General features: G+C 34.9%; 1 protein-coding gene across 9 annotated transcripts in view; it reads left to right on the top strand.

Moving 5' to 3' along the window:
- DLG1 (discs large MAGUK scaffold protein 1) overlaps positions 1-13,715 on the top strand; it is a 286,699-nt gene that overhangs the window by 192,450 nt on the left and 80,534 nt on the right. For all 9 annotated transcript variants that reach the window (XM_027108229.1, XM_027108241.1, XM_027108235.1 and 6 more), the window contains one exon: positions 11,636-11,738. In XM_027108229.1, coding sequence (XP_026964030.1) covers positions 11,636-11,738 — 103 coding nt within the window. The remainder of the gene's footprint in view (positions 1-11,635; positions 11,739-13,715) is intronic.

The raw sequence follows: 13,715 nt of genomic DNA, 5'->3' as shown, positions 1-13,715 counted from the left end.
ATAAGTTTAGAAAAACTAAACTCATCAGAGAACTGAGGATTCAAAGTGACCTAAGTAAAGTAACTTCCAGATAGTAACTAGCCCTACATAGAAGAGAAGACACCCATGGCAGCTGCTCCTTGGAAGAGCGGTAGGAGAAAGAGAAGGGTTAGACGGGGATAGCGAGGAACCAACCAAACTTTACCCCAACATGTAATGGCCTCAGTGGACTGGTGAAACTGATAAAAAATTCTGGGAAGCCGCAGAGCAAGTCCTTACCTACCTGCCAACTCTTTTCCATGGGTCTTCACTAAGACCTCAGAGCTTGTAAACCGAAGGTTGTGAAACAACAGGGAATTAAGAAAAAGTTATTACTGAGTCATACAGAGCATCCCAAAATACAAGGCACCTGCCAGTAAATAGGGGACCTTGAGCAGAAGATCTGTGAAAACTAATCTCAGCAACTCCGTACTTTGAGCTGCTCAGGGATGAGAGTGGGGCAAGAAAGCTGAGAAAAAGCCCTCTGAGGCAGTGTGGACAGAGATACCTCCAAGAAATAGCAAGCCTGGGACAGGTCTAGAGAGCAAAGAAAACTTACCAGCAACCTCAGAAGCTGGCAGCAGGGTTATAAAGGTGTATGTTTGTGTGTGTGTGTGTGTGTGTGTGTGTGTGTGTGTGTGTGTAATGAGATGAGATCTTTACACCAGTAAAGGGAATTTTACCAGTGCTCATAGCCTAAGCACCTCAGAAAGAAAAGTCTTAATTCTGCTCTCAAAACATTTGAAACTAAACTTAAACTAAAACAAAATCCAGTAGCAGCTCAACTATAGATCATATAGATACAGCTGCCCCACTCTAGTGGCCTGGCACAAGGATTATTCCCAATTCTGGAATTAAATACTATTTATTTTTTATTTCAACCTCTACTGTTATTTTATCCAAAGTGTCTACTTTATAATTAAAAATTACAAAACATGCAAAAAAGAAAGAAAAGCTGGTTGTCAAGACAAAACAGTATAAGTAACTTGAGAAAAAGCTCAGATGTTGGATTTATCAAACAGGTATTTTAAAATAAGATAAAATGATGATGATAAAAATACTAAAGGATATAGGAGTAAAGGTAGACAATATGGATGATAAGATGGGAGAATTTCAGCAAAGATATAGAACATATGAAAAATGAGTCACATGGAATTGCTAGAAATTTTTTTTTTAACTATCACAAGTGAAAATTTTGTCTGAAAGGCATAACAGCACACTGGAATCTGAAGAGGGAAGAATCAGTGAATTTGAACATAGGTCAAAGAAAATTTCCAAACTGAAACGTAAATCAGGAGGGGTGGAGGGAAAATCAGGGAAAAAAAGTAGACCAGAGCATCCAAGGTCTATGGAAGTAAAGAGGAGATGTCAGACAATAAAGAGGAGACAGAATCTTTGAAGATATAATGACAAAGAACTTTCAAAAACTGATGAAAGATATCAACCCACAGATCTGTGAAGCATAGCAAAGCCAAGGCAGAATACATGCAAAGGAAACCAGACCTAGATACATTGTAAAGTGCTAGAAAGCTATGCTAAAGAGCACATGTTAAAAGTAAACATAGAAACACATTACATATATAGGAACAGTACAAATGACAGCTGGATTCTCACTGGAAATATTAGAAGACATAAAGGAATGGAACAGTATCTTTAAAGTGGTGAAAGAAAAAACCTTCAACCTAGAATCCTATATCTCCTGAAATTAGTCATCAGAAATGAAGTTGAAATAGAGACATTTTCAAACAGACAGTATATCTTAGACAAGTTGTTCTTGACAGACCTACAAGATATACTAGAAGAAATTGTTCTGGTTAAAGAGAAATTATATCAGATGGAACCTAAATCTGCAGACAGGAAATAAGAATAACAGAAGGGGTAAATACCTGGATAAGTATAAAAGGTACATTTTTTAGGAAATAATTTTACATGTTTCATTATAAGATGATTGGCTCTTTAAAACAAAATAACTTCATCGTATTGTGTGAGTTATGGCATATGTAGAAGTAAGATATAAGGCCACCAAAGCACAAATAGAAAGGGGCAGGATGGTTCTTATACAGTTTGAGAAGTGGTGTAAAATTAATTGAAAGTAGCCTGTGATAATTTATACTTGCATGTTATAATCTCTAGAGGAAACACTAAAAATACTCCAAAAGGGTATAGTTTATGTAAGTCAATACAGGAAATAAAATGAAATATGAAAAAATACATGCTTCCTCCAAACAAAGGTAGGAAAGGAAGGAAAGACAAGGTAGAAAAAAGCAGTGCCAAGGTGTGAGGTTAAAATGCAACTATATTAATATCTACATTATAGTTAGCACTTTAAGATGCAGAAACTGTCAGCTTGGTTCAAAAAAACCAAGACCCAAATATAGACCCTTTGTCAGAAATTCACTTTAAATATAAAGATTCATATGTTGTAAGTAAAAGAGTAGAAGAAATTATGCTATATAAACAACATATGAAAGATGGTGTGACTATATTCATATGAGACAAAATAGACTTCAAGGCAAATGGTGTTATTACTGAGAGATTTTATATAATGAAAGCATCATTTCTTCAAGAAGACATAACAGCCCTCATTGTGCATGTACCTAGTAATCCTTTCAAAGCACATAAAGCAAAAGTTCCCAGAATTAAGAGAGAAATGGACAAATCTACAGAGTTGGGGATTTAAACACCCTCTTCTATAACTGGTAGAATAAGTAGAGAAAAGAAGAAAATAACTTTAGCCTTACCACTCATCATCTATAAAAATTAACTTGAAATGGATTGTAGAACTAAACTTCTAGTAAAAAACATACAAGAAAATCTTAGTGAACTTGGATTAGTCAAAGATTTCTTAAATGGTACCAAGGGACCAAGTCAGTCCAGTGGTGAAAGGAAAGTCTTTTTAATAAATGCTGAAACAGCTGGATATCTTTATGGAAAAATACAAATTTCAACTCAGTCTTACTCCAGATATAAAAATTAACTCTAGATGATTATAAATCTTATAAATCTAAGTGTGAAGCCCAGAGCCATAATCCTCCTGGAAGAAAACATAGAAGGATATCTTTGCAACCCTGAGGTAGGCGACAGTTTCTTGGACAAGATATGTTAAACGCTAACCATAAAAAAATGTGCCATTAAGAAACCAAATAGGCAAGCTATACAATGGGAAAAAATATTCCCAGTACATATATCTCACAAAAAACTTATATCCAGAATATATAAACATCTCCCACAAAGCAGCAGTGAAAGGTGAGTAACTCAATTTAAAAATGAGGGGAGATTTCCCTGGTGGCGCAGTGGTTAAGAATCCACCTGCCAATGCAGGGGACACAGGTTCAATCCCTGGTCCGGGAAGATCCCACAAGCCACGCCGCAAAGCAACTAAGCCCATGCACCACAACTACTGATCCTGTGCTGTGTAGCCTGCGAACCACGACTACTGAGTCTGTGTGCCACAACTACTGAAGCCCACATGCCCTAGAGCCCACACACCGCAACTATGAAGCCCGTGCCCTCTAGGGCCCGCGTGTCGCAACTGCTGAGCCCACGTGCTGCAACTGCTGAAGCCCACACAGCTGGAGCCTGTGCTCTGCAACCAGAGAAGCCATCGCAGTAAGACCGTGCACCACAACAAAGAGTAACCCCTACTCGCTGCAACTAGAGAAAACCCACGTGCAGCAATGAAAACCCAACGCAGCCAAAATAGTAATACTAATAAATAAATGAGCAAAAGACTTAAACAGATATTTCACAAAACAAGGTGTATCAGTGGCTTATAAACACATGAAAATTTACTTAACATTAGGCATCAGGGCAATGCAAAAAACACAATGAATAAGCAAAACAGGGTTAGAGGAATTTTGGTGGGAGCAATGTCACTTTTTTACATCTTGATTGTGGCGGTGGCTATACAACATACACAGTTGTCAACACTCTTACCTGTAAACTAAAAATGATTACTCTATTGAATGTAAATTATGCCTAAGTAAAAACATTTTTAAAGCCATAGTGAAATACCATATCCTATCCAGTTGAATGGCTAAAGAAAAAATAATGATGACAACAAACATTAGAGAGGATGTGGAGCAGTTATAACTCTTATTCTTTACTGGTGGGCATGTAAAACTACACAACCACTACAAGAACTTTTGGGGAAGTTTTAAAGAAATTATACATACACCTAACCTTATCACCCAGATTTTATCCAAGAAATCTTATGTTTACACTATAACAGGAATGTTCATAATAGCCTATCCATAATAAAACTCAAACAGCATGGATGACATTAAAACACAATCGTGTTGAGTAAAACAGAACACACCACAAAAATACATACTGTATGATTCTAATTATAATCATGTGCAGGCAACACTAACTTGTATTGATAAGTCAGAACGTGGTTGCCGCTAATTGTCCTATTATAAAAGAGGCATAATGGAGATTTCTGGGTTGGTTGATGGAAAAGGTATGTTTGGGGTTTTAGTTTCATGGGCATATACAGTTGTCAAAAATCCTTCCAACTGAACTGTTTAAATTTGTACATTTTATTGCTTGTAAGTTATACTGTAATTTAAGTTTTAAAAATAATTTACAGTATAAGGGCAAATTAGTGATAAGGAATGAATTTTTAAAAAATAAATGTTGGAGAAATTAGCTAGTTGCTTAGCGGAATAAAATTAGCTTAGAGCCTCACTTCACACCTTGTGTCAAAATTAATTCTCAGTTGGCTTAGAGGTATGTGTGAAAAACTCAAAACAAAAATATATGTTTTTTAAATTGTCCATGTGGGACCTCTTTATGTGGGTTACTGTCACACTGCTAGAATATGTTACTCTGACGAACACAACGTGGTTCACCCAGAACTTTCCCAATTTTAGCACTGAAAGCCCCATGTCTGGAAACCCCTTTAGGCTAAGTTTTAAAACTGAAAGACCCAGACCCTCCCAACCAGTTGCTTGCCCTAATGTTACTGTAAGTTAAATTCAGCCTTCTGTTTGTCAGTATACATCCATTATCTTAAATATTTTAATGGTTACTAAGCTGTTCTAGGGAAATACCCTAGGGAAATACCCTGAGAAGCAATAGGAAAGACCTTAGGAACAAGAGAAAAACATGAGAAAAGATATTCTAAAATAAAACCCAGAAACACTTATTTAAGTACCTCTTTACACAAAATTTAGCTATTTTCAGTCTTCAGCTTGTATCAGGATAACCTCAAGGCGTTATTAAAAAACAGATTCCTAGATTCCATCCCCAAAGTTTCTGATTCAGTATGACTTGGATAGGATCTGAAAATTTATATTTCTTACAAGTTTCCATGAGATACTGATGTTGCTGCTCCTGGGACCAAACCTTGTGAACCACTGTTCTAAAGACATCCCTGTTATTGATGTTCTTAATGATAACCCACATTACTGAGAAAAGCATAAATATTTGGGAAGGCAGGGAAATAAATAATAATTTTTATAAAATATTCCCTTTGATATATTTAATTTTGTTGAAGAAAGAAGCTTTTTAAGTCAAGATTTATTATTGTACAGATGTTGGACAGTGCATTTTTCACTATGGTATAAATGGAAATATTACTGTTATTTCCAGTGATGACAAGCATAGGGCAGGATATAGTTGATATTCCCTGAAAATTTAGAAACATGGAAAGTGACCCAAGAGAGTTCAACAGAAATTCTCTCCTTCATAAAAACAGTGAGAAAAGTGGCCAAAATTGTTTTTAGAATAAACTTTTTCAGAACTCTGGAAATTAACCAAAGACTGACAGCCATTCAGGAAGTGTTTACTCAAAAAAAAAAAAAAACTGCTGAATCTCTGTAAGAATGAGCTTTGTAGAATTTTAATTTGCCTAAGTCCCATCCCTGGCTCTCTATCACCACATTAGCCTTGAAAAATAGCCCACCTTTTCAGTGAGAACCAGTGGCCCAACAGCCACTAGAGAGAGCAAAATGGTGGTAGAATGTTCAGAGCTTCTTTTCCAAAGAACTGTCATAATTTGACCTGTCTGGTGGGTTCTTGGAACATCCTATTTGAAAGGTTCCCTGTATTTGACCTGATTCAAAGCTCCACCAGTGCAAAAGCCTTTTCCCTTGGGGTAATTGCAAAAACAATTACAGGCATATTATGGCTGCCTGAGACATTGGTAACAGTTGGGGCAAACAGTAGACTAATCAAAAACTTAAAAGGAAAAGCTAGGGAGTGAACTCTCCATGGGACCTTTGAAAAGCTCTTATACTTTGGAATCTAGGAGGACACATGCATGGTCTTGGGTTGTGTGCCTGCTCAGGAAAGACCTGAAAAGGCGCTAAACTCTCACCTCTGGCTGACCATGAGACTCTGTGCAAGAAGGAAGTGAAGATTAAGGCAGAATCATCAGTTGCCTAGCTGATTGTTGAAGGCATTACCCAACATGCGCACATTTAATGAAGTCTCTGTCCAGTCATTAACTGACCACTCTGCTAATCAGGCAGACACTTCACTGGCACATACAACAAAGAATACAAGCCTTACAGAATTCAGAAAAGTCACCAAACAACTACTATAACAAACAGCAGTAATATCAAGCCCTGGGTAGGAGGACAGATCTTATACCCAGAATTGCTACTTTATATTATTTTAAATGTCCGGTTTTCAGTAAAAAATTGAGACATGCAGCAAAACAAGAAAATATACCCGGGGGAAAAGCAATCAGTAGAAACTGTAAGGAAGCCCAACACTATACTACTAGACAAAGATTTTAAATCAGATATTTTAAATATATTCTAAGAACTAAAGGAAACCATGTCTAAAGAATGTAAGGAAAGTATAGGAACAATAACGCACCAAGTAGAGTATGTCAATAAAGAGATTTCTTTTATGAAAAAGAAACAAACAGAAATTCTGGTGTTGAAGAGTACAATAACTGAAATGAAGGGAAAAAAAAATCCTCTAGACAAGTTCAACAGCAGATTTGACCTGGCAAAAGAAAAAAATCCACCAACTTGAAGATATGTCCGTTAAGACTACCCAGGCTGAAGAACAGAAAGAAAAAAGAATTAAGAAAAATTGTCAGAGGCTCAAAGACCTGTGGGGATACCGTCAAGTGTACCAATGTATGTATAATGAAGTCAGAATGACAAGAGAGAGAGAAAGAGGCAGAAAGAATATTTGAATAAATAATGGCAAAAAACTTCCCAAATTTAATGTACACATCTGAGAAGCTCAGTGAACTACAAGTAGAATAAACTTGAAGAGATCCACACCACAGATAAATCATAATCAAATATCAAAAAACAAAGGGAGAATCCTGAAAGCAAAGAAAAATCACTGATTACAGGGAATCCTCAGTAAGATTAACAGTTGATTTCTTGTCAGAATCATGGAGGCCAGAAGGCAATTCTGAAAGAAAAAAGCCATTGTCCCAGGTTTCTATACCCAGTCAAACTATCCTTCAGAAACGAAGGACAGATCTGAGTCCCAGGTAAACAAAAGCTAAGGAAGTTATTAATCTCCTTAACTTCTCTTATAGACAGTAAACCTGCCCTACAAGGAGTACTAAAGAGCATCTCATCCCTCAGACCAGAAAGAAAGGACATTAGAGAGTAGCCCAAATCCATATGAAGAAGTAAAGAGCACTGTTAGAAGTAACTATATAGGTAAATGTAAAACAGCATAAGTGCATTTTTTGTTTGTAACTCTTTTTTTTCTCCTTTATAATTTAAACAACAACTAAATAAAGCAATAATTTTAAATCTGTGTTGATGGGCACACACATACTGTATAAAGATGTAATTTATATGACAGTAGTATCACAGGGAGTATAGAGGGCACAGAATTATAAGAGCAGAGTTTTTATATCCTATTGAAACTAAATTGGTGTTAATTCAGAGTAAATGGTTATAAAATGTTAATTATGATCTAGAGAAACCACTAAGCAAATAACTCAAAATATATATAATTTTTTAAAGGGTATTAAGATAGTACAGTGGAAAATACCTATTTTACAAAAGAAGTTAGTAATGGAGGAATAGAGGAACAAAAAAGACAAGGTGTGAAGAAAACAAATAGCAAAATGTATGGCATAAATCTTTTTTTTTCGATAAATTACATTGAAGGTAAATGGGTTAAATACTCCAACTAAAAGACAGATATTGACAGGGTAGATTTAAAAAGATCAAATTATATACTTTCTACAACAGACACACTTTAGATTCAGTCTTCGTTGAAAGTAAAAGGTTGAAAAAGATATGCTATGCAAACAGAAACCAAGAAACACATAAAATGGCTATACAAGTATCAAACAAAGACTTTAGGAAAAAAATTATTTCTCAAAATCTAAGGACATTTTATAATATATGTGTTATATAGATTATGTGTGATATATAGTTATACATATTGTGTAATTGTTGATAAATTTCTAGAAAGACATAAACATTTGAAACTGACTCAAGAAGAAATGGAAACTATAACTGTACACCTGTAACAATTAAGGAGATTGATAATCAAAAACTTCCCACAAAGGAAAAAACCCAGGGCCAGATGGCCTCACTAGTGCAATCTATAGAACGTTTAAAGAAGAATTAGCACCATTCACAAACTCTTCCCCCAAAAGGGAATAGGTGTGAAGAACACTTCCCAACTCATTCTACAAGGCCAATATTATTCTTATATCAAACCAAACAAAGACATCACAAGAAAAGAAAACTACAATATCCCTTATGAATTTATATGTAAAAATCCTCAACAAAATAGCCATGTGGATTCAGCAGCATAAAAAAAGGATTGTGCACCAGCATTAAAAAAGGATTATACCCCATAACCAAGTGGAATTTGTCCAAGGAATGCATAGTTGGTTCAACACAGGGATAACCAAAGTAAAACACCGTGTTAATAGAGTTAAGGATATAAGCCACATGACCATCTCAACAGAAAAAGCTCCTGTCAAAAACCAACAGCTTGCATCATAAAAGCACCAAACAAATTAGGAATAGTAGAGAACTTCCTCAACCTGATAAAAGATGTCTATGAAAAACTGATAACTTATGTCACACTAAATGCTGAAACACTGAAAGGTTTCCCTGTGAGATCAGAAACAAGACAGAGGTGTCCACTCATGCCACTTTTATTCAACATTGTGCTGGAGTTTCTAGATTGGGCAGTTAGGCAAGAAAAAGAAATAAAAGCTTTCTAGATTAAAAAGGAAGAAGGAAAATTATCTCTTATTTGCAGATGCCATGATCTTATATATAGAAAATCTTAGGAAATGCAAAAAAACTATCAGAGATAATAACCAAGCTCAGCAAGTTTGCAGGACAGAGAATCACTATACAAGAAACAGTTGTGTTTCTAATATACCAGAGTTGAACAACCTGAAAGTGAAATTAAGAAAATAATTTTATTTATAGTAGTATCAAAAAGAATAAATTTAACAAAGTGGATAAACAAAATATGGAATATCCATCCAATGGGGTATATGATTCAGCCATAATAAGTAACAAAGTACTAAAACAGGCTAAAACAAGGATGAACCATGAAAACAAGCTAAGTGAAGAAGGCAAACACAAATAGCCACATATTGTAATATTCCTTTTATATAAAATGTACAGAACAGACAAATCCTTAGAGTTAGAAAGAAGAATAGTGGTTGCCAGGGTCTAAGGGGAGAGGGAAGGGGGGAATGAATGCTAATGGGTAGTGGGTTTTTGGGGGGTGGGGGCTGATGAAAATGTTTTGGAATTAAAGCATGGTGATGGTTGCACATGCTTGTGAATGTACTGAAAAACACAAATTGTACACTTTAAAAGTTTGGATTTTATATAAATTGTATCTCCATAAAAAAGTGACCCTAAGTCTGTTTACATGATATGTTTCTCAGTACCAGGATTTCTTCTAAAATATCCTTGATAATGTATTCCATGAAAATGTTTGGCGTTATTTAGGAACATTTTTAATTTGTAGTCTTGTTAACAAATTATTCTCCTTTGAATCTACGTAGGTTGTTTTCAGATCTTTTCTGTAGTAAAGGGATCCAGTGCTTAGGAATAATTCATTAAAAATTGTGATCTTTTCTAAAATAATCTATGAAAGTTTGTCTACCTTTTATATTCTCTAATTTTTTCTGCCAGAAATTAGGATTTTCTTTATGTTCAATATAGAACTATTTATACATTGTGTTCAGTTATTCTCTAATAAGATATTAAGCTAGAGATATTCTCTAATAAAACCACATTATGTTACACCTGTTTAGATTAAGGTTTTTGGATCTTGATTTTCATTTAAGAGGTGTCTGTACATTTTAACTTAGTTACATAGTAATATCCTTTATAGATAATGTAAAACATCAGGTCTTTAAATGTTTTACATTAAACATTAAAAATGTTCTTTTATGTAAATTTTATGATCCCAGGAATTTCTGGGCTATAGTCAAATTTTCCAAAATTGGTATGTAATTTTTAACAGGTCTTAGATTAGACATCAATGAAGCAGGCTGTCATACTAAAATTGTGTGACAGTTCTTCTTTCCAAAAATATTCAGTAAAGGTCCCAAACATTGCTGTATTTTTTTTTTTTTTTTTTTTTTTTTTTTGCGCGGTATGCAGGCCTCTCACTGCTGTGGCCCCTCCCGTTGTGGAGCACAGGCTCAGTGGCCATGGCTCACGGGCCCAGCCGCTCCACGGCATGTGGGATCTTCCCAGACCGGGGCACAAACCCGTGTCCCCTGCATCGGCAGGCGGACTCTCAACCACTGTGCTACCAGGGAAGCCCCCATTGCTGTATTTTATTCATTCATGGTTCTTAGGGAAAAAAGCCAACTTAAATATTTAAAGTTAATTACATTTAAGTTTAATGCTCACATTAATGTCCTATTAAGTTTTTCTTGTAGTGGAAAAGGTTCAGTCTCTAAAGATAGTGTACCTTGCAGCGTACTAGGTGCTGGCAGCCTTTCAGAAATAAGAATGAAGTTGCCTATTCTTCTAGAGTGGGATTGATCACCTCATTAATTATTTTACCCAAGGAAGATCCCTGTTTTAAAAAAAAGTCTTCTTGCTCATTTAATAACATTTACTGTGTTTAAATGTCAGTCCGTGAAATCTGAGCTATTTTAATACTTAAAGTAATTGCTTTCCTGTTACTCCAAAAGAATGGAAGCTTTAGTTTGGGAAAGGAAGGAAGAGAATTGAAACTGAGATGAGTAATAGTGAAAATGTGGCAGGAGTTGAAAGTATGCTGTAAACAAAATGAATTTCCCTCTCATTGCCTGAGTTACTGGTGAAATGAAATGTACAAAATGATGACACTTGCTGATTTTTCAAGTTGTCAAATTAAGGTACATTTCTCAAGAGATTGGTAGACAACCTTCTGGAACACTCAGGGGAAAGTGTTTTGCATTTGTTCACTTGACAAAGTGAAAAAATGAATATTTTAAGTGAATAAAATTGTTTTGATTGACTATACAATATATTTTTGTTCTACTGTATAACATTTTTAGTAAATCAGAACAAGAAAATATTTTAGTGATAAAGTAATTGCAAGTAATTTTTTTTAATCTATGCCTACTCAAAGAATAGGCTATTGTGATTTCTAATCAGTGTGATGATTTTCTTTCGAATTTAATATGTGGTTTGATTTACAGGTAAACAGTGTTGACCTCAGAACTGCCAGCCATGAGCAGGCAGCAGCTGCTTTAAAAAATGCTGGCCAAGCTGTTACAATTGTTGCACAATATCGACCTGAAGGTAATAAATTCTTGTTGTCTGTATTTATTTTTTATTTCAGTTTTTAGAAGTCTTCCTCTTAATAATGTTTAACTTCCCAAGCTTAACTTTCTTTTTATATTTTTGTCTGATTTATTAATCTGTTATTTGTTTAGTTTGAACTTAATTCACTCTCCAGATCAAAGAGTTTTTAATAGAATGTAGGAACTTGTATCTGCCAACTCTTTGAATATTTCTCTATTATTTGGATTAATTTTCAGGAGTTTATCTTTTTAAATGTGTCATCTCACCAAACACATACCTTTAAGTATACCTTTGACTAACTCAGTGGTTGAAAAGCAAAGATAGTAATTTTGCCAAAGAAAATTAGGTTATTTCAGTATTTTTTGACCTTTGAATTAGGTTATATTTATTAATAACAGGGTTTAAGATATGTTTCTAATAGCCTTTATTGTTACTTAAAGAGAAAGAATGTAAGTTTGAGATATGATATTTTTCTAAATAGTGAGGTATCATGGACTTGACCTTACCGAGTTCCTACTGGGAGAAGGTGATAATGGAAAGTTTGAGGTCATATTAAACATACATAAAATTCTAGTTTACATCAACATAACCACTTCAGTAAAACCTAGGTGGAATTTAAAAAGCTTAAACACCCAAAAGAATACATAACACACTATTTAATGTTCATAAACAAGGTGAAGAAGGAAAGAATGATGTGAGTAAAGGAGCCAGGTGAATCATTCTATGATTTAGCAGCTGTTACATGTATTATTCTTTTCTTGGAGTGGAATTTATTTTTGTAACAAAACCTAATATGTGTTTTACCTGATCAAAGTAGTATGTTGGGCATTGCTTGCTATTTCATAATATTTCTTATAAACCTCAGCATTCTAGGTTCAGTAACTGAACAAGAATAAATTCATTTATGTAAGGGGTAAGTTCCAAATAAATCACATTAATAAGCAAATAGGGATTAATATATGAAGTCAGAATGCTAATTCATTAATTTTTGTGAGAAACAAAACTACCAGTGGGACTACACATGCTTTTATCTTCTGGCCAACACATTCTTGCCCAATAGGCATATTATACAGAAACAAAGTATAATCAGTGCTTGCTTAGTATTATAGAAAGCCTCTTATTTATATGTTTATGAGAAATATAGACTATTTAGGTATGATTAAGGGTAAGTCAATATCTGCTCCTTGACCTCCCCAGAAAACACACAAAAGCAACAAGGAAAATAAACACATATTTCTACCCATAAAGCTTCAGTTCACATTAAGCAAAACTAAGAAGACAGGTGTAATACCTAGACAACAAAATACAGGCAAAGGCTGCTTAAGCAGGTTAAGATCTGGCAAAAGCTACATGTAAAGAAGGGAAGAGTAAAAGCATGGAATGTTGAGAATGCTCAGTGGTAGCAGAACATAGAATATGACAGAAAATTGTACTTCCTAAAGGTGGGGGGCTTGTTTTTGAAGTATAAAAACATTATCCCTTGTTTATGGCAGGCCACATAAAATTGTGAGTGAGCAAACTAGAGCGGAAGCCATCCTTGATGTGGTTTTGTTTAAAGGAAGTATTTGGTTAAAACAGTCTGTCAGATTATCTGATGCTATCAAGGCAGTCTTTTGGTTTTAAAGGCTGTAAAAATAACCTGTGCTTCCATCCCCACCCTGCACCCCAAACTTTCTGGTCCAGCCAACTCATTCAGTAATAAGCAATTTAAAAGGAGCTAGCCTGGCATTCATACAAAGATATTAATAAGGAGACATGGAAACAAAAAGCAAAGCTTAGCAAGAGATAAAAGTTGTCACAAACATGCATTTACACACACACAAAAAAAATTGGCACGTATCAGATGAAACTTTGATTTTAATGTTCTTAAACAATTTATGCATTCACTTCTTTGAAAGAAGACCAGTAGATATGTAAAGAACTGTAGGAAGAGATGGCTTAACAACCAGAAGAGTTTAATTTTGAGCTAGCAGA

This window comes from Aethalodelphis obliquidens, unplaced genomic scaffold (assembly GCF_003676395.1).
Source record: "Aethalodelphis obliquidens isolate GAN/ISIS:26980383/991018 unplaced genomic scaffold, ASM367639v1 scaffold1, whole genome shotgun sequence".
Taxonomy (NCBI): Eukaryota; Metazoa; Chordata; class Mammalia; order Artiodactyla; family Delphinidae; genus Aethalodelphis; species Aethalodelphis obliquidens.
Note: the sequence above shows the minus strand (reverse complement) of the source record. Positions and strands in the feature narration are given on the sequence as shown.